Source organism: Etheostoma cragini, chromosome 20 (genome assembly GCF_013103735.1).
Source record: "Etheostoma cragini isolate CJK2018 chromosome 20, CSU_Ecrag_1.0, whole genome shotgun sequence".
NCBI lineage: Eukaryota > Metazoa > Chordata > Actinopteri > Perciformes > Percidae > Etheostoma > Etheostoma cragini.
The window spans coordinates 20,143,566-20,165,395 of record NC_048426.1 but is presented as its reverse complement, the minus strand read 5'-3'; the positions used below and the strand labels follow the sequence as shown (position 1 = coordinate 20,165,395).

General features: G+C 40.1%; 2 protein-coding genes and 1 long non-coding RNA gene across 5 annotated transcripts; 2 read left to right on the top strand and 1 right to left on the bottom strand.

The window, feature by feature from the left end:
- Positions 1-3,459: 3,459 nt before the first annotated feature.
- On the bottom strand, positions 3,460-21,650 carry LOC117935951. Its single transcript, XR_004654852.1, has 3 exons — positions 21,210-21,650; positions 3,519-3,525; positions 3,460-3,470 (listed from the first exon to the last, which is right to left on the bottom strand). It is a non-coding gene; the product is annotated as an uncharacterized LOC117935951 (long non-coding RNA).
- utp25 (UTP25 small subunit processor component) lies at positions 3,543-12,492 on the top strand. The gene is made up of 12 exons (XM_034858615.1): positions 3,543-3,728; positions 4,582-4,621; positions 4,882-5,068; positions 5,160-5,399; positions 5,610-5,698; positions 5,798-6,208; positions 7,263-7,479; positions 7,572-7,774; positions 8,130-8,312; positions 9,694-9,803; positions 10,584-10,829; positions 11,730-12,492. The coding sequence occupies exons 1-12, from the start codon at positions 3,628-3,630 to the stop codon at positions 11,983-11,985; spliced, it is 2,283 nt and encodes a 760-aa protein (XP_034714506.1). The 5' UTR covers positions 3,543-3,627; the 3' UTR covers positions 11,986-12,492.
- zmp:0000001267 (b(0,+)-type amino acid transporter 1) lies at positions 13,006-20,627 on the top strand. Of its 3 annotated transcripts, none has more exons than XM_034858618.1 (6): positions 13,006-13,719; positions 18,577-18,710; positions 19,053-19,182; positions 19,279-19,403; positions 19,492-19,579; positions 19,684-20,013. In XM_034858618.1, the coding sequence occupies exons 1-6, from the start codon at positions 13,021-13,023 to the stop codon at positions 19,912-19,914; spliced, it is 1,407 nt and encodes a 468-aa protein (XP_034714509.1). In that variant the 5' UTR covers positions 13,006-13,020; the 3' UTR covers positions 19,915-20,013. The 3 variants fall into 3 exon arrangements, with proteins under 3 accessions (XP_034714509.1, XP_034714508.1, XP_034714507.1); XM_034858617.1 differs by lacking the exon at positions 13,006-13,719 and adding an exon at positions 14,814-15,609 and having other exon boundaries at positions 19,684-20,627; XM_034858616.1 differs by lacking the exon at positions 13,006-13,719 and adding an exon at positions 17,073-18,071 and having other exon boundaries at positions 19,684-20,627.
- Positions 21,651-21,830: the final 180 nt, after the last annotated feature.

Genomic DNA, 21,830 nt, shown 5'->3' with positions numbered 1-21,830 from the left:
GGAACAATGTTTCAGTTTTGTGGTGGATTTTCCCTTTTAAACCTTACAACATAAAAGATCAACGAGTAATGCTATTATAAATGGATAAGGATGTAATAAATCCGGGTTATTATCACACCTTTAGTCTTTACATTTTTTTAGAAGGGTTAGAGATAAAGTTAAAAATGAAACCTCATGAAACACACTACATAAAGTCAGTTATGTTTAGTGCTAGAAAGTGTTCCTAACCCTCGTTAACATTATGATGCCATTTTAGGTAAAAGTATCACCTTTTCCTGTTAGGTGTTTGAAAAAAAAAAATACACAAAAGCAGTGTGATAATAGAATCCACACCATTAATCTTACATTTTCACTTGATAAATCTTGGAGGTTATGGGATTTTGTGCTGCATTGGACTGCAGTATTTATGGAACTAACAAGGAGATAAACTAAACTACACCACACAATACTGATTTACAGTTGTTGAATAAAAAATGAATACCAACAGTAACATTATTAATTTTTCACTGCAGTGTGTTCAGCATTAAAACGTTGTGTTTATTAAATGAACGAACATGGCAGCAACTGTTTCCAGAACCCAGTGTAGGCTACCAAACATCAAATCTGCTGCAGTGGAGCAATACAAATTAAGTATATATTCACCTCTTAAAACAAAGTAAAGTTTTTATGCTTACAGTTTATATGTGGAATTATGGATTAGAAATAACATGAAAGACAACCAGTCTAGTTTGAACAGCATTACAAAATACTTAGAAAACATGCATGTTTACATAACTCAGCTCTATGTCACGAAAGAGACTCCACCACATATCAAAACTATAGACATCTTAAAAAAAATACAAAAACATTTTCAGAAACCTATTCAAATCCCAGAGGGTCATATGAATTTAAGTTTTTTTTGTTGTTCAAGTGACAGACTTGTCTTTAGCGGTATAAATGCATGGGCACAGTTTAGCAGTATCCATAAAAACCTGTTACACATATTTACTGTTTTGGTGTTGTTTTATACATTTAGGTACAATGAGTACAACTGTATGAACCTAAAATACACGTATATGTGCTCACAACTACAACAAAGTGAGTCAATAACATTGTTTTTATTCTTATCAAATTGATAAATGTAAATACAAGAACATGAACAGACTGGACCGTGAAGATGTAGCCCAGATCATTGTTAATTAAGAGTAGACCACACTGCAAGACAATCTTTAGCCACAGGGCTATTTCTTCCTGTTGACCCCATTGTGTTAAACTGCTACTTCCACACTGTTTATTCCTTTTCCCAGGGTCTCCTTTTCTGATGACGAAGGGAACCCTTAAAGGGAAAGAGAATAAAGGTTATGACGGAAAAAGCACCTCACCAAGGTGAATACTCTTTATAGGGATTCATAGTTTGAGATCATCTTCAATTCTGAGATGGCCCCATGCATGAAGAAACAGCCTTGAATTGCTTCTTTTTTTTCTCAAACAATCTGATCACAGCAGAATCCTCATGCAATGAAAAGAAAGCGTTCAACATTGTGGAAACTCTGTTCCACCTGTGCCAGAGATACTTACAGAGTACATGATGGAGAGGTTGTTGAAAAGCTCTTGGCCTGCGCTCACTTTGTTCCTTACTCCCCGTATGGTCCCATTCTTGCTGCAGATATTGATCCGTTTGTTGCTGAAAAGCATCTCTCTCTTGGCACTGGCGTACAAAAGCAGGTCATCAGGTTCACAGCCATTTTCGTCCACAGTAGTTTCCACCACTAGACCATTCAGGTGGCTGTTGGCCTCGCTGGTGGGGGGCAGGCTCCCCTGCTCTGTCTCTGGGCTGCTGGCGCAGTCAGAGTCCACTGAATCCGACCCTGAGCCACACCAGGCTGTTTCATCCTTGAACACCTCCGCCAAGACCCGGCCGCTGTTGGCAGATGCTACTCTAAACCTAACTGTTTTTCCAACCTTTTCTTTCTCCTGAGTCACTTTTGGCCCCTCCATTTAAATACAAGGCTGTCTTACATGTTTCACATCCCTTTCAGAGAAGCCAGACGTCCTCTTTCAGCCTAAGCCATAGTGGTATGCAATTATCAAACAATAATATCCCCATTGACGTGTCAAAATGGGCTGAAAATATCCCGAGTACATAAACTAGACACCCAAATGCTTAATAATGCACAAGTTTCTGCCATGGTAACGGCTAAAACAGGTAAACAGTAAATTGATATTTCCATGTTCAATAATTGATCAAGGATAGTTTTCAAACAGCAGATAGACTACAGACCTGTGACTAGTCTTTTACTTTCAACAAGTACATTGAAAGCAACACATAACCTTCTGTGCACTTTTAGTGCTCTTTTTAACCTCCATTACCACATCTGTCCCTGAATTAAGAGTAATTCATCTATTTATCTATTTAAAGTAAGTTTACATTTACATTACAATAATATACTTTTTTGTTAGCATTGGAGTTGATGTTGTGTTTTAAGAAATGTTGATTAGCACAGGGGCATCATTAGTGTTCAGGGATTTACATTAAAGCGGGTGGTTACAGTAGGCCTATGTGGCCTTTAAATTAAATTGTAAAAGCAACAAATGCATACAGTAATTACACTCCTAAAGAATATAATTTGTTATTGTCACTTTTACTCCAAAAATGTCAATACATTTTCCTCTGAGAAACCAAGATTCATTTGTCACCCTGCTGTTCAGAGGGCCTGAACTTCTCCTGCATTACAGAAGACTTAGAGCAGGTGCTTTGTAAAGCCCATTTTACATTTTCACAGCATATTTAACAAATTTAAAGAGGAATTTGTAAAAAAAAAAAAAAAACAGAGGGATGTCCAGACATATGTGTCTGAATTTATATTTAAGGTGTGCTATCTTTTGTTATGGTATAGTTTTAACGATGATAATTTTAAGTGTTTTTTTTATAATGTATTTTTGTTTTGTTACAATGGAATCTGTGTGCAATATATTTCCAAATATCAGAAGATCATTGCAATCCCTCCAAAGCTGATGACCTAAAAATAGAGCTGATGGGCGATATGCAGAAAATCAAATATCACACTATTTTTGACTAAAAACATCAGTGTTGATATTGCAGTGATATTGTTGGGTTGACTATTGGTGCTTTCACAAAATAGTCACACACTGAGAGTTTAGATAAATAATCATCAATAATGTGGATATAATGACGTGGGTAAAGGCAAATAGAAGAGTAGGATGTAGAAGTACATCAGTCTACTGTAATGCAGCCTGTAAAACCAGTAAAAGACACCACTTATGTCATCTCACAATGTTATGATATCCAAAATCTAAGACGATATCTAGCTTCATATAAATATATCTATATTTTGCCCAGCCCTAGCTAAAAACTAATAATCTGTCACACTAGAAAATGAATTGCTTGTCAGTAATCTTCAGACAGAAAATTGGTTCCTATAAGCAGTCCATGTTTTGATGCATGGTAGGCTACATCTGGCTACATCTGGCTAAATAGTGCTTATTTTACAATATCCAGTTACCGACCAGGTCCGAACTGCAAAGCTGTGATTCCTCTCCAGACCTGGGGATGGCAGTAATTCGGTTGCTGCTAATTCACCTCCACCGAAAAAGCTGCAGAACCGCACGTGTTGTCACAGTGTCAACATGGGGAAAAGAAGGCAAACCAAGCAGCTTTTTACAAATTTAACAAAAAAACAGAAGAAACACTTGAAGGAGTTCGGAGAGGAGCATCCATTTCATGATGTGTAAGCAATACAGCTAACTCCTGCCTGTCTTAAGGGAATAATTAAGTTACTTTTATGTTAGCCAACTGTTAGCTAAATTAACGTTACATTTAGACGCCTGTGGTCCCTCTCAAGCCAGATACCGTGCGCAATGTTTACTATATGTTAAATATATGTTTTAGTAAAAACATAAAAGTAATATTGTTCGAAGAAGTCTGTTTTAGAACGTAACGTTATAGACATAACGTCTATAACGTTATAGACATAACGTTACCCGATATGTTCTTCCCTAAATTGCAATATTTTGGAATGCAGCTTGTGGTTCTTCCAATTATTTCTCAGTTCGTTGTGACTTGTAAAAATGCACATAATAACGTTAAAGCTCAACTTCAAGTTTTTGAAGACGTTGAAAAAGGTTAATTCATTTACTGTAGATACTAGTCTATTTATTAGCAATATGGCTAGCAGAACAAGTACAATAATATCAGTTAAGGAATGAGGTACAATTTTACTTACACGTGCACTATCCATTTCCTGTCCTGAATATTTGTAGAAAGCTTGCTTGAGACTGACTCGACTTCCCTGATCTTTCTGTTCTGTTCAACTTAAAACTTGTTCTTCAAAAACGCAGACATGTTCCCCTGTTTTGAACGAATAATATGAATTTAAGAAACATGGTAATGAACATGATTCTTACTTTTGGTGAAATACTTTTGACAGATGAGTTTTTTAGGGGACTTTGTTTTCGCCCTTCTCAACCCTTTCATGTCAACAAAAGTCCAGACCAAGACCTTTGTCATTTAGTCAAGTTGATAGTCTTCCGAAAGATGCTTGTTGTCTAAGTTATTCTATTTCATTTTATGTTTTTTCACAGAGTTGGTGCAAACCCTGAAAGAACTGAAATATTGGAACTGGTGAGTAGCACTGTACAGCTCCTGATGGTAGAAGTCATAAAGGCCAATTTACGCAATATGTGATTGATGATTGTAGCAACTGTCACTGCACAAAGAAGACTTCTTTTCAGTGGCCGCAACAAGACTCTCCCATCTGATCAGATGTACATGAAATACACTTTATACCAATATTTAATATACTCCAGTTTTGTAATATTTAACCTATACCAATATTATAATATTACAAATTTAAAGGTGTACTGTCCTCACCTCTATAACAGCCAGCAAGCCCAGGACAGTCTGACGTTGAGCCTGATGAGCTGGAAGATGAGGAAGAGGAACCAGAGCAGAAAACTGCCTATCAGAAGCTTCTTTCAACTCTTAGCCACCCCACCAGTAATGACCAGAGTGAAGAGGAGAGCACTGATGATGATGAAGAGGAAGAAGAAGAAGATCTCCTTGGTGAAGGTAAGTTGCTTATTTCCTGCACACTAAGGACAAGTAAAGGCCAACATATTGCAGTTGACTGTCAAATATAGTTGTTCTTTTTTAATTGTAGGGGACAGTGATGGAGTTGGTGATAATAGTGATTATGGCAATGAAGTGGAAGAAGAAGAGCCTGAGGATGCAGCTGAGGCTCTGACTGAAGCCATAAAAGGGGAGGAGATGGTGGAGAAGGAGGCAGGAGATGAGTTTGTAGACAAGGAGCATGAGTCCCAGTTCTGTCTGGAGACCAACTTCACAGATGAAGGAGGACAAGAGGAGACTGAAAGCACTGCAGAAAAGGAAGACAGCAAAGGTACAAATGTAGCTAGGAAAATTCAGTTCAAAATACAATTTTATAGTCCGTTTTGTCAAATATATCACAGTATGTTCCCTGTTTAGTCTTTTAAGACATGTATTTTATGTCATTTTATCTTTAAAATCAGTGTACTGCTGACTCAATTAGAACAGTTGAGGAATATGATTTGACTGAGTTATGTTTTACAGTATTTTTTTGTATATGCAGACATGTTTGTACAGCATTTGGACACGGAGCTTGGTGAAGAGGATGTGCAAAAGATAACCTCTGGTAGCAAAGCCAAGTCTCAGATCACGGTATTAAGTGCACAATTCTACAAAATTGACCAGATCTTTCATTAGAATGAATTCTAAGTACAGTTGTGCTTTCCTATCTTTGCCTTTCTCAATATTTAGTGGCCAAAATTGGGTAATTTACTCTGTACCATTCCACTGGAAAGGTTTGGATTCATCGGCCCACAGAAAGAGTCAAACCTGCCAGTTTTTCACAAAGTTTTGGAGACCGGCTGGAAGGATCTGAACCAGTCCTCCAACTCTAAGGGGGCAACTGAAGTGGTTGCCCCACTGCAGCTAGAGCTGCTAGCTCTTATGGGCACCTACAAGGACATCTACTACCCAGAGACTTGTCCTGTGAACCAGGGCCCTCAAGTCAGCAGTGCATACTGCCTCCACGTGCTCAACCACGTTCTGAAGGCCAACTCCCGGGTCCTGGCTCATAACGCGCTGCTAAGGGAACAGAAAAGTCAGGCTAAAGCTGGAGCTGAGCCGCAGGACGAACCAAGAGACCAAGGACTGACCCGGCCCAAGGTAAAGTACTGGATACACTTTGGTTGGCTTTGGAACAAACCCCTCTTTAACAGTTCTAAACGGCACAATAATGCACATTTTTTGCAATTCTTAAGTTGCAATTTGTGCTTGTTTTAGTCTCAAATACCAAAAGTACTGTAGAAGGAAATTAATAGCTGCTTTCATACTTACTGTGAGTGTAAATTATGCATGTTTATGTGAAGCAGTCTTTCCCACAGTTCTCAGGCTGGATCACAACTTAAGATCTCATTGAAACTTTATGTTAGTATTAAGATGGATTTGTCTCAAATTAATTCAAAGTAACTTAGTAAATAGTGCTGGGAGGGTTACTGCATTACCGCAATATCGCGGTCACGTGGCGCCTATCGCAGGTCTGAGCTTCTCATCTTCATCACCGCAAAGAAAACAGTGGCCGATGTTTTTCAGCGGTAACTCCATTCACTTTACCGGCGCTGTTGACAACAGATAAGCCACCTTGTTTTGAGAAGCTCTAGCTTGTTGTTTTATTGTTCCCTTTTAATTCACTTTACATCAACTTTGCTTTCTATATTTTCTTTCTCTCTTCCTCACAGCGGCACTCATACGCTACTCTCCGTTACCGCTTGCTCTTCTTGCGCAACCACACAGGCACTGATGTCACTCATAAGGCACCCTGCCATTCTAGATCTAACTTACGCTACTCTCAAAAGGGGGTTACGGTATACTGCGGGAATTTCTTACTTTTCAACCACAAGAAAAAATCCATAGTAAACACTGGGGCAATCCTATGTCTGAGTAGAATAAATAACATTTCATCTTGATAAGAATCCAGTCAAGCAGTTAACTGGAGTGACTAATATGCAATGTGTGAATGATCTTGGGTTAACCCCCAATTGCTTTGTGTTTGATTCATAATTCAGTTGCATTAGTTATTGCTCCACCTTCCCCAGAAACAGTGGTATGGTTTACTTAATTCCCTTAGGGTTATAGTACATCAATGTAATATGCTACAATCACTTTGCTAATTGCTTCCACTTAGCCGCAAGTGTTATTTTTTTCTGCCCTGTTTTGTTAGGTCCTGATTCTAGTTCCGTTTCGAGGCGGAGCTCTGCGAATCGTGCAAACGCTTATCAGCCTGCTGGAGACCAAAGGCAAGAAGATAGTGGTGAGCAACAAGAAAAGGTTCAAGGAAGAGTTTGGGGAAGAGGCAGAGGACAAGGCACCCAGGGTGCAAAGACCAGAGGAGTACAGGGCCATCTTCTCGGGCAATGTGGATGATCACTTCAGGCTAGGTACAGTTTAACAAACCAAAGTCAACCCACTTTTGGAAAACGTCCTAAGTCTTTCTCTCTGAGGCCTTGTTCCTGTCCCCTCTCCTCACCAGGCATTTCCATTGTGAGGAGCAGCATACGTCTGTACTCCCCCTTTTATTCATCAGACATCATCATTGCATCACCACTGGGTCTCCGTACAGTAATTGGAGCAGAGGGAGAAAGTAAGAGAGACTTTGACTTCCTCTCCTCTATCGACCTGCTGGTGGTGGACCAGGCAGATGTCCTACTCATGCAGAACTGGGAGCACGTCTTGGTGAGATTACACACCTGACCCATGACCCATTACTGCGTGACTGTGATGGAATCTGTTCAGCAGTGTTGCGCCATCTGCTGTTCAACAACCACTACTGAATTTGATGAATCACAACATGTTAATTTAGCACATAGGAAAACCCTGCTGGAGCATTGACAGAGGATTACAGATTAAGGTTTGATTTAGTGGTTCTGAAGGGTGAAAATGTTTTCTGATCAATTTTTAAAACTCACCTTCAATAAATACTTTATAAAACTATTTTTACATAACCAAACCTGTCAAAAGTTGGTATATTTAAGGTGTGTCTGTATAGGTTGATGTCTCATTAAAAGTCCCATTGTCAAACTCTCTCCAGCATGTAATGAAGCACATGAACCTGCAGCCGCTGGACTCCCATGGAGTGGACTTCTCCAGGGTAAGGATGTGGAACCTGAACAACTGGGCCAGACACTACCGGCAGACGCTGGTGTTCAGCTCCATTCAAGACCCACAGATCAACAACATCCTCACCAAGCACTGTGCCAACTACCGTGGACAGGTACCTTATACACCTTACAGTTAACCTTACACGTGCTCCTGGGCAGACTGATCTCATGAAATGGCTTATGTATGACATGCCAATTTGTATGCCATTATTACCGTTTTATCAAGACACGTTACCACTGTATAGCGTGGCCTCCATTGACCTAAATTACCCTGCAATTATGTGTGAATTTACGTCGTAGCGAGTAGTATGAAAGGGCAAAAATCCACGCATGAAGGCTGGTCGGGGTGGTGGATGGGTAAAGCACAGGACTTTCACCCAGGAGACCGGGGATAGCGTCCCGTGTGTCACGGTTCCTAAACTCAAATGTCCCTTTCTTCTTTAACTAAATCCAACACCGTTTTCTTTCCTAAACTCAACCGATTATATTGTAAAAAAAATGTATACTTTATTAGTCCTGCAAGGGGAAATTACACTTTACATTCTGTTGTTATAACACACATTACACACAGGCCTAAATTACACACGCCTGCTCAGTACCTATACATGCACTAATAGAGAGAAGTCAGAGTGAGGGTGCTTTATTCTTTTCCTAAACCCAACCTGCGTGTGACGTTTCCTACACTCAACCGCTGCTTTCTTCTCGCAATAACACGCCATGTCGCATGTATGTTTACATCCAGTGATTATGGCGTTCCACTGCATGGTCCCTACTCGACTCACCTCTCTGTTTTTGGTTTTCCATTAAAAAATGTTTCTGGTACCTGCTAACCAAAAGGTGACGTGAAAACCTGCAGACTACTGATTGGTCAGAGAGAATCGTCACTATTCACTGCGTCATCATTGCTAGCGACAGACGGTGGGTGTCCTGTACAAACCCGCCGTGTTTAAATAGTTTAGCAACAACCACATGCCGTAAATCAAAAACGGCACACCTTCGACGTTCTGTGTGTGTCGCGTAGGTTCACTGCAGTTTCCCGCTAGGATGACCAGCTGGGCTTGCCTCACACATGAGGCTGTACTAATCTGTACTGGAAAAAAGAGGATGGAGCACGTGGGCGAGTTCAACAGGTACAATTAATGGGAAAATGTCACTACATACACATAGCTCTGTTTACAGTGTAGACATTCATGCGGATAGCATAAAATGCACAGATGTACAGATATCACGCCACTTGGCTTAAGACAGTGCGCGTGTATGTAATGCGATGTCATGATATCACTTTGTCCGGGGACTGAACATTCAGCACAGACTATAAGAGCCACCATGATCTCATATATTGAGTTAATCCTCAGCGGTTGGAGCTGTAGCCACACAGTAAGTGGTTTACTGTAGTCAGCTGGATATGTGATGAAAGCCCTGGTTTCTTCATTGCTATTTGAAGATGCAGTTTTTTTTAAAGGTTAATTCCCTATGTGGGCGTTTTGTTTCCAGATTGCCACTAAGAACATGCCAAAAACAGGTTCCATCTGCCAGGTGCTGGTTCAGCTGCCTCATGTGTTTCAGATGTTCTCCTCTGACAGCTTCCAGGACCATGATGCCCGGTAAGGTCTTCCCACAGGTGAAACATGTGATGCCATCACAGCCAGACACATCTAAAATAGACCCAGGGTTTTTAAATGCTTTGGGGGAAATACCATGTTCCCATTGATTCAGTGAGCTATACTGTAGGCTCCGACCTTTAGCCTATGTCTGTTTGCATTTTGGCAAATTGACCCAAGTAAAATAATGGGGATTTGCTATTTGCACTGTATCCATGAATCTACAGGGAGCTATCACTGGATTAGTTTGATACTGAAGAAAACTTAAAAGTTTGGTGATGGAGTTACAAGGAACGTCCAGGTGGCATAATGTGGGATTGACGTTCAGTTAACTGTCAAACTGTAATGTTCAGCTTTATTTGAGCGCATCTCTTGGCCCAAATAGTTTAAAATTCTGAGATTACACACTCGTCGTTATACTTTTTTCATGAAAATATACACTTAACTCATTCTTTACATTTATACATAAATAAAAAATAATTATAAAATGTCAATTTTTTTCCCTTTTTTGTTTATTAGGTTGTACGGTTCCTTTTTTAGCTGTTATACAAGTCAGTTGTGTGTATCTGAATAGTTTTCTTTCTTTTGAGGTGTTTGTGAACAGTAAGAATCTTGCTTGTTATGGTATTGGCAACACATCTTTTGTGTGAGTCATTGTTTAAATGTATGTCTATATAAAAAACATATATCACATGCAACAGCTCATGAGCTCTTGACAAATGCCTGGCTGATCCCAACCAATTGTAAAACTGTTTTATTTCCACTGTTCCATCCTGCCCGTAGGTTTCAGTTCTTTGTAGACAAAGTGCTTCCCCAGTACAGGGACTCCATTATGTCCCACACTCTGATCTACATCCCGTCTTACTTCGACTACATCCGGTTGCGCAACTACATGAAGAAAGAGGAGATAAACTTTGCCAGCATCTGCGAGTATTCCAGCAGGTCAGAGGTGTCCCGAGCCAGACACTTCTTCCAGAAAGGAGATAAACAGTTCCTGCTCTTCACTGAACGCTTCCACTTCTACAAGAGGTCAGTTCTTTTTAATGCTCCATCAGGTAGCCCCACATTTGTTTGGGGGGGGGGGGGGGGGGGGGGGGGGGGGGGGGGGGTATGCCTTTTTACCCAGTAAGTTGGAGTGCAGGGTCATTCAGCTAGTACACCTCTCCTTAAGCAGGTAGCGATAGAGTTTTCCTTCTGAAAAGACATTGGTGTCACTTAAATAAGATATAATATATAAATTGTATTCTGATTCAGAATCAAACTGGACCTCACCAACCTTAAGGCCAGAATATTGCTTCGGGGTAGTCATTCACTGACAGTAGCTTCTTTATTGCAGTCTATTGGTAATAACAATACACACATGTATTTGTAAGTAGGCTAAAAATGTACCTCAAACAAGAATATAATTCCTCATACTTTTCTGAAGGTATGCTAATAGAATTATGATTACACTAGCTATTTGCAACACCCCTGTAGATTCCCTGTGTATCTGCAGGTTTGATAAAGCATTGCATTTGGTTACCACAACAACAAAGAAGCCCCGGAAAGTATTAAAAAGTCTTAGACATAACTGACGTAGGCAATAATGTTATATCAGATTATTAGTTTGCATGCTGCTTTATTTTTATAACAGTTACACTGTGCGCAGGAGGCTGTTAAATCCTTGTTTGTGGAGTTTAAAACGGTGTATAGCAATAATCAGCGGTATAAACTAAGAAATAATCAGAGTGATTGCTTAGACTGCAGGAAAGTACTGAAAAAGTGTAATAAAATAATGACTAGCTCTAGGCTGTATCATCCCCAGCATACCTTTTATACTCTCGTTGGTAATTGTGTGTGAGCGGTATTACATTAGAATTGTCTTTAAATGTCTTAAATATAACTTGGTAAGCCCTGCAGAAACTCTGAGCTCTCACTTCTTTTATTTAGGTACACCATCAAAGGCATCCAGAATTTGATATTTTATGGATTGCCCTCCTTCCCCCACTTCTATAGCGAGGTTTGTAACATGCTGGCAGCGGGGGGTCGGGGGGAGGAGGCCAGCTGGACCTGCACTGCCGTTTTCTCCCGCTACGATGCCCACAAGTTAGCTGCCATCACCGGAGCCCAGCGAGCCGGACAGATGCTGCACTCCAACAAGACTGTTCACCTCTTTGTTACCGGAGGGGAAGATAAAGCTTCCTGATGGAGCTGGACAGATAAGGGAGCGTCGCTTCATAAAGCCACGGGAGATATCTACTGTACATTAACACAGTAAGATGACTCTGGACTGACCGATTTTGAATGCCTTGGATTGCCATGTTGCACATCACAGAGTACCTGGTTTGACATTAAAAAAGTGTTTCCATTATATTTGGATAGTATGCACCATGAAAAGGTTTAAGTTTTATGGGAAAGCCGTCCAGAAAAATCACGGCACAAACTAAATAAATCATTTAACAGTGATATTGTGTTATAAAGATTGTAGGTGATCACCATGAGGTGTTGTATCACTAACTGGGTTAATGTTCGTTTTCAGATTTGGCAAGCAGTACAAATATTTCATTATTTTGATTAGCTTTGCTATTTTTTGATTAGAGTTTACATTTGTAGCAATACCTGTTCTTAAAGTGCTGAAATAATGATCAATGTTAGTTTTTCTGTTTAGTATAGTGGCATACCCAATGTAAAAGTGTTTCACATGAATCATGAATGTGGGGCATTGGTAATCTGGTTAAGTATTTTAGGAATTTTAATCCAGAATTCAAAGTTGTACTTCTTATGCTAATGCATGAAATACAAAACTAGAGATGAGATAATTCTGTGAGCAGGTCAGTTACTTATACTTGCATGTGTGGGTGTGGTGTGTATGTGAGACAAACTTACAAAGCACAAGCAATGTCTGTTCGAAGACCAGGGGAAGAGAGTGAGATGATAATCACAGGTCTAAGTTATAGACTTCTGAGCCCAGTATACTCAGGTGTACTGCATCTTTTACTGCATCCTGAGATAGAAGAAGCACATAAAACAAAGACATGGCCAACCCAGGGGTCATCACAGCCCACACTGTCTCCTTCTTGAAAAATGATAAGGTAAAAAGCTAAACAGGCTCCTTTAAATACACTCACCCACGTAATTATTAACTCCCCTGAGTTGCGGCAAGAGTGACTTTGGCCATGTAATTATAGTGGTTTCTCCATTGGTAAAGGTGTTGGACAACAGGTGCTCTGTTGCTGTGATTATGGACGACATGACAGAGAAGCTCAAGCTGAAGCGGGAAGTAGGGCTGGTGGGAGCTGTGTCCCTTATTGGAGGGACAATGATTGGATCTGGGATTTTCATGTCCCCACAGACAGTGCTCTATACCATCGGCAGCCCTGGGGCCAGTTTGGTTGTGTGGGCGATCTGTGGTTTACTGGTGATACTGGTGTCTTTCTGCTATGCAGAGCTGGGCACTGTTATTAAAGAATCAGGAGGGGAGTACATCTACATCCTCAGAACTTCAGGTCCAGTCCTCGCCTTCATGCTAATCTTCAGCTCTGTGTTATTTGTGAGACCTGCTGGTGTTGCCGGCATCTCGCTGAGTTTTGCTCAGTATGTCGTGGCTCCCTTTTACCCAGACTGCCCCCCTCCGATTGTGTTAGTAAAGTGCGTGGCTGCAGTTGCAATTATAGTGCTTGCCACTGTAAATTGCCTTAATGTTCGCTTTTCAATGTCAGTCCAAGTGTTTTTTATGGTAGTCAAGGTTCTGGCATTGACAGTTATTATAATAGGAGGTTTGGTGATGCTTATCCAAGGGCATACTGAAACCTTTGAAGACTCTTTTGAGAACACAAATGTTGGCATCAATCCAATTGGTATTGCTTTCTACCAGGGACTGTGGTCCTATGATGGCTGGAACAATCTGAATTATGTTACTGAAGAGTTAAAACGCCCAGAGGTAAGTAAAAGGGTATATGGGGTTTCAGGGGAAGGTGTTATCGCATTGAAGTAGTTATCTATTAAGACCTATAAGCAATCCATGTCAAGTTGACCCTGGCATTCTGACACTGGATATGTTCCGCAGCATCACCATGAAGAAATAAAGTAATACATGTTTTTTTAGAGGTGAAAAACTGTTATTTCTTACTAGAATAGTATTTGTTTATTACCCTATTAATAACATAACATCACCCAAGCTAGAATATAAAGGATAGCATTCAATAAATGTCTAAACGTTAAATCCTCTACTCACAAGACTTTACACAGGAGGACGTCAGCAAAAAACAAGGGCGTCTAGAAATATGTGTTGCCATCTGATAAATTTAGAAATATCAAAGCAGTCCATAAAACGGAAAAAAGGTGTAATGTCAGTCTTTAGTCTGAATTAAATTAGTATACTAGTGTTATAGATTAGCTTTATTTTGGTAAAATACAAACCTAGAAAGAGTGAATGAAGAGAGAGCGCACAGAACAAAGCAGGGAATCAAAGCAATGAAATTATTTCTCATTGTCTCGCAGCGGTTTATCGATTGCATGTTTATTGACGTGAATGTAGATGAGTGAACGCAGAGTAACCATAAGTGATGATAGAGAGGGATTACTTTTGTACTATACTACATTTAGTTTGAAAGCATGTTCCTGTCAGCCAGAGTAATGACCTCACAACAAACAGTATTTTAGAGATGTTTTGCATTAAGTTTTGCAGACAAACAGCCTACTCATTCCGTCTCGTTTAAAAATAATTGTCAATTGCTGAAATTTATAGCTAAATGGTTGAAATAATTTGCTAAAGTGAATGGATAAACGGTTGAAAAGTTAAATATTGACACGTCAACAAGTATGAAAAAAGTAATAGTACACACTTTTACATGATGATTAGGGTGATACACTTGGGAATTGATGCAGTGGTATGTGAGTTCATAATGACAGGGCTAAGGGGATCCCTCAGTCCAAAAAGGTTGGGAACTAGGCTACTGTGTTAAGAGAATGCAGCTGACAAACGGCCACACCTTGGTTAAGTGGCTGTTGAAGGGTGATTTCACCTCCTCTTGTGGACATTGCTCTAAAATTACCCAACACTTATCAGTTAATCTACAACCAGTTTGCTTCCAGTGTTTCATGTTTTTGAGGAATCAGTGGCTCTTAAACAATGGAGAGTGACACACATAAACTCAAGCTGAAGAGAGAAGTGGGGATTATAGGAGCTGTGTCATTCATTGCTGGAACCATGATGGGATCTGGGATTTTCATATCCCCGCAGTATGTGCTGTCTGCCATCGGCAGCCCCGGAGCCAGCTTTGTTATATGGACCTGCTGTGGGTTGATAGCCATGCTGGGGGGGCTCTGCTATGCTGAACTGGGCACAGTCATACCAGAGTCTGGAGCTGAATATATCTACATGCTGCGGACAGCAGGGAAAGTGGTGGCCTTTATGTTTGTTTTCAGCTTCATCATTGTCATGAGGCCTGCCAGCGCCACAGGAATTGCTCTCAGCATTGCTGAATATGTTGTGGCCCCCTTTTACAACGGCTGCAACCCTCCACAACTGGTGGTGAAATTGGTGGCTGCAGGAGCTATCATTGTGCTGGCCATAGTTAACTGTCTGAGTGTCCGCTTGGCCACCGCCATCCAGGTGGTTTCCATGGCAATCAAATTGCTGGCACTGGCCGTGATCATTTTGGGAGGTGTTGTAATGCTTTTTATGGGACACACAGAGAACTTTGATAACTCTTTTGAGGAAACAAATTTGAATGTCAGCTCCATTGGCACTGCTTTTTTTCAATGCTTGTGGTCTTATGATGGTTGGAACACTTTGAATTTTTTAACTGAAGAGTTGAAACATCCAGAAGTAAGAGTTTCTGTGAACTGTTCATAAATTATTTATAAAAAATACAATTATGCTGTTTGCAAATTGAGAATGTATTAATGTTTACAATCAACTCAGACTTGAAAAATCAAGCTAAGACATACATTTATTGATTTTTTTTTTTTTTTGGGGGGGGGGGGGGGGGGGGGGGGGGATCACTCATTGAACAAAAAAAATTCACGTTGGCCACTAAATCATAGATTGTATGTTAACCTGTTCTCTCAGTGTTAGGTCACACAAATGAACAAGGCTTAGCAGTAAATTACCAGACTGATCTCATTGAATAGTGTGTATTACATGCCAATTTGTATGTGGTTATTGGCGTGTTATCAAGACGCACACTCGCTTTTCAAAACACAGGACTTTCACCCCAGAGACCAGGGATCAAGCCCTGCATGTCCCATTTCCTAAACCCAAGCGTTAGTCTGTTTATTTACTAAAGCCAACCTCGTGCTTATGTGAATAATACCATTATAATTATTTTTAAAGCAACAGCCCCTCCAGTCTCTTGGCAGATGATACCTTTTTAAAGATTATGCAGGACAGAGGTCAAACTCACAAAATGTCATAGGTGTCAGGGTTGCATTAGGACACTCAAGGTGTGATTGTTTGCTGCTACTTTGGTCCCATTGTGGGATATAGTTGTGTGCCTGCCAGTGTTGTTATCATGTCGATGTGCACAGTGAATGTAAACGTGAAAATACAGCAAAAGTTGAAAGATCAGAACTTTGTTTATGCAGAAATGGCGGTTCACAGACGGTTTCCAATCACTGGAAGTTAGAAGTTAGGCAACTTAAGATGTTCTTTAGTCACAACATTTCTTTGAAATTTATGAGATGCAAACCGTGAACCTTATTGTGGGATTTTGGGCATTAAAAAAGGTCTTGCAAAATAAACAAAGTTAAAAACAATGGTTAAACGTTTTGCAAGATAAAGAAAAGAGCAGCAACATTTGTGCTTGTGGAGACTATTACTGAAAGGATTCACAACCTTAACAGAGCTTCTTTAACTCATTTTCGCTGTTACTATAAAATAAAAAGGATTTATTTTTTCATGTGAGCTCCATTGGAATTGCTTTCTATCAGAGGTCCTATGATGACACTTCTATGATGAAATCATTTAACTGAGGGGGGGGGTGTAACATTCAGAAGTATGAGTTACTTATTTAAAACATACAACAATGCTGTTAGCGATTATATTGCTTGCAGATTATATGCAAGCAATTCATTTTGCAACTACGACTGTAGATCAACAAACAAGATTATACATGTTTTTTGTCACTTATTTATTTTTATTTTCAAAATATCAGTGTACTCATCAAACAAAAGAAATTCACATTGGCAACAAACATCATTTTTAAAATGATATCACAAATAAACACGGCTTAACATTAAGTTACACAATGAGTTAAAGTGCAGAGATGAGTGTTAGTTTATAGAGCCGCCACTGCTGTTCCACACAAGAATTAACATATCCAGATAAGGCATTGCATGAAATAAGATTAGAGTTCGAATCAAGAGCTGGATTCACTGTTCAAAGATTAACAAGTACACTGCATTAAATACTATGTGCAAGTAACACATTGAGCAGTTTTATTGTCCCTTGTATCTCTTAGATGTGTAGTTAAAGTTATCAGGTGTGTGACTACTTCTTTATCTGGTTGTGTACTCTGTAAGAGTGAATACCAGAACAGTATTTTCACCACAAACTCTCTGATCTACGTAACCATGGCGGACAAAGAACCCGAAGGCCTGAAAATCAAACGGGAAATTGGGTTGATTGGCGGTGTATCGCTGGTAGCGGGAACTATGATCGGATCTGGTATATTCATGTCCCCACAGTTTCTACTGGCTAATGTGGGAAGTCCTGGAGCAAGTCTGGTGGTCTGGGCTCTCTCGGGAGTTGTAGCCATGTTTGCAGCGCTGTCCTACACCGAGCTTGGGACTGTCATTTCGGAATCTGGTGGGGACTTCATCTACATACTGAGGATCTATGGTTCATGTCCTGCTTTCTTTGCGGCGGTCACTTTTATCCTGGTTGTGAAGCCATTTGGCGTTGCAGCAATTGCAATTAGCATTGCAGAATATTCTTTAGCACCCTTTTACATGGGCTGCCTTCCTCCTCAATTGGTAGTGAAGTGTGTTGCAGCTGTGGCTATACTGGTTGTTGCCATAGTCAACATCTTGAATGTCCGAATTGCCATCAAACTCCAAGTGGTCTTCTTGGTGGCCAAGGTGGCAGTGTTGGCACTCATCGTAATTGGAGGAATAGTGGAGGTCATACAGAGCAGCAGGGTCCTTGTGGAAAATTTGAAAGTTGAGAATGCGTTTAAAGGCACTCAGTACTCTTTGAGCACTCTAGGAATGGCTTTTTATCAAGGACTCTGGTCTTACGCCGGCTGGTACAACTTGAACTATGTCACAGAGGAGCTAAAAAGACCAGAGGTGAGACTGTGAAGAGTTAGATTGTGCATGTGTGCTTAGGAAAATAATAGCATCATTTTCCCCCCAAAATACAACAGTCCCTCTAGTCACCGGGCAGATGATGCAGTGACAGTGTTGCATGAGGACAAGGTGTGTGTGATTGTTTGCTGCAATTGTGGGCTTATCTAACCAGGGTTAAGGTGTGTGCCCGCCAGTGTTGCTATCATGTGGATGTGTGAATGTAAATGTGAAAATGCAGCACTAAGTTAAAATATCACAGAATATATTTAGGCACTTGCAGAAGGTCACAGACCTTTCTAGGTAATAGGAAGGTTAGTGCTTTTCTGTATTCACTACATTGCTGTAGCTCTACATGAGATTGCGCTTAGAGTTTTTTCATTATTTCATTTTACTTTGGAGTCTGACTCCTGGCTCAATCCATCATTCCATTGTTCATACTACAATTATCCATCCTGCAAACATGTATGCATTACCCAGAAAATGATGTTTCCTTTTTTTCTTCCAGGTGAATCTTCCTAGGGCGGTTGTCATAGCCATTTCTCTGGTGACTGGCTTATATCTGCTGGTGAATGTGAGCTACCTGACAGTAATGACGCCTAAAGAACTCATGTCCTCCAGCGCAGTGGCAGTAACCTGGGGGTAAGACAGCCCCTGATAGTGATGTCACGGATTCTGGTAGACAGGTCCAAACGGATTGTTTGACTTGCTCTTTCTGCTGTCAAAGTTGCTCATGTTTAAGAGGTTAGGAAAGGAGTACAACACTGATTTAGCATTGCACTTCTATGGCATTATCAGTCTGTTTTTGTTTTTGTTTTTTTGAGTATCAAAATCAATTCAGCTGAACAAGAGATAATGTCTTTTTTATTCCACACATTCTTCTTTCTTGTCAAATAAATATTTGTATGTGGGTAGCAGGTGGCTTTTGAAAAATGTAAAAGATGCTATTGCAGCTTTTGTGAGAACTACAACCTTTTTCCACAGGAATAAGGTGTTAGGAAGCTGGGGCTGGATCATGTCTGTGGCTGCAGCATTGTCTGCCTTTGGTTCTCTGAATGGGACGTTCTTCAGTGGCGGCCGTGTGTGGTTTGTTGCTGCCAGGGAGGGACACATGGTGAGAGTCTCTACTTTCTAACATACCGTATGTAAGATTGTTTAGCATAAGACGGTTGTCACAGTGTTTCACCCTGACTTGCGTTGTGTTTTATAGCCAGATATTCTGGCCATGGCTCACGTCCGCAGACTGACTCCATCTCCAGCCCTGATCTTCACCACTGTTGTCTCTCTTCTGGTGCTGATCCCCGGAGACTTCCAGAGTATTGTCAACTTCTTCAGGTGAAACCCGGGTCTGCTTTGCATTCATATAATGTTAACCGAATGTGCGTGTTTTTGTCTGACATTCCTTGTTATTGCTGTTTTTCAGTTTCACTGCCTGGTTTTTCTATGCCGTCACCCTGTCTGGACTTATCTATCTCAAGATTAAGAAGCCGGAGCTCCCCAGGCCCTACAGGGTCAGTGCCATACACATGCACTTCTCATGACATCATCAAACATACATTTGTCTTTTTCTTAACGCGGGTTGACAATCACCCTGTGTCTCTTCCTCTCTCCACAGGTTCCCATTATACTCCCTATACTGGTCCTAATGGCGGCAATATTCCTTGTGCTGGCGCCCATTATAGACAATCCTCAGATTGAATACCTCTATGTGACTTTATTTATCCTCAGTGGAGCTATAGTCTACATACCCTTCATCCATTACAAGCTCTGCCCAGGGCTGTTGACCAAGTTAACAGTGTTCCTTCAGCTGTTCTTAGAGGTTGCCCCAGCAGAGAAAAACCTGTGATTTGGCCAGAAGAAAAAGGTGATTTAATTTTTTTTTTTTTTTATAAATCTTGTGCTTTTTAACTACACCTATTTTTGCAATGAGTCAGGAAACAATAATTGCTTCAATAGCAAGTTATTAGAACACCCTGTTGGGTTGTACGTTTTAATGTCTTTGAATTTTAGCAATCTGATCTGTATTGTCATTTTCTACAGGTGCTTTATTTGCTGATGTCTACAATGAACCTAGAAAGCACATGTGAAAAGAAATATGATCCCAAAGTAAATTGGTATTCATAATATCAATCTATTACCAAAAGATCAAAAATGACTCTGAAGTCTTCCAGTTTTTGCCTGTTCAACAGTAAGTGGTTAGACAGAGTATGTCTTTAAAAAGCTAAGGATTTCTGGTATAGTGAATTTGTTTAATTTTCCATTTAAGTTGTGTTTGTTCATTTGCAAAAGGTTTCAGATCAAACATACCGTACATACTGAACAAATGTATATTTAAAATAAATTTCACAACAAGAAAGAAGCAGGGTTGTTAACAATTTTCCAGTTTAATGTGTTTACTTAAATGATAATACATTTGGATTTGGGGGGAGGAAGAAGAGTTCTCATTGCCTGGGACCTGCACATGATATGAATACTGGAGAAAGCTTGAGCCGTCCTCCAAACACACTGATCCTGAGTGAGAAGAAGAAACACAAACTAAATGCTGTAGTGACAAGATTGATCACAGCGTTCAAAGCTTTAAGTTGTGTGAAATAAAACAAAACAAAAGAATCAAACGGCAGCATGCTTTGTCATTAAACGGTTACTTTTATAAAGAAATGTTTGTGACTTACAGTTTTAATAAAATGAAAAAAAACGTGTATGAAATGAAAGCGAGACAACTATTACATGGATTGCTACGAACGTTCGCTGAAGTAGGTACAAAAATGAAGTCTTGGCATACCAACAACTTCTAGATGTGGAACACATTTACTGTAAAATACCTGTTCTCTACTGCAAATAACTTGGACCATCCCAAAATGGTGTGATGTCAAAGAAGCCCAATATTTAATTTTAACAAGTATTAAAGTTCTGTTTTCCAAAGTTATATAACTCGTACAACACATTAAACCTGAACTATGGCGGAGGTTAAGAAACATGCGCTAATAGTTCCCCAGTCACGGGTCTTATCCCATTTTGGATCATATTATGCCATTTATATGGTATACATCCAGACATGATTCATATATATATATATATATATATATAAATATATATGAGGATGGATGGCATAGAGCCAACTGCCCCACCTCCATCAAAAACAGCTGTTTCTACACGCCTCCCCCTGCTGATTTTAAGTAAATATTGTGAATACTCTGATTAATAGACAAATAATGCTTTGCTTTTTTTTACTTTTAGCAGTTACCACCTAGCCTTGTCCAGTGTGCTCCAGGCTCTGTGGTTTTCTGATGCGTTTGACTTTTTCTCTCCACTTGACCAGCCGGAACAGCAGCCTTTCTGTGTTCCAGGACGGTTTTACAAATAAAGCTCTGAATATAACAAATTAAATCTACCAAACTTCACACATTCATGTAAAAACCATTCATCAAGTCTAAAATATGTCTTCTCTTTATTTCTTCCAAACTGTCTGGCGACCCCCAGATATAATCCTGTGACCCCCATGGGGGTCCCAACCCCCTGGTTGAGCGCCATGGGCCTAGTGCACCAATACCTAAAAAGGGCAGTGTTGAAAGCAATACGAACATTTTAAAGAATTCATAAAATCCCTTATTTGCATATAGATTCCATCAGAATGTTCCATGGTTCTACAGCAACCTCACTTAGGACATGTCCATGTATAAAGGAGAAATCCAGAACTCACACTGATCTTACAGAGAGACACCACTACCTGTTGGTTTTGCCATTTTTTTGACAATTTTGTTT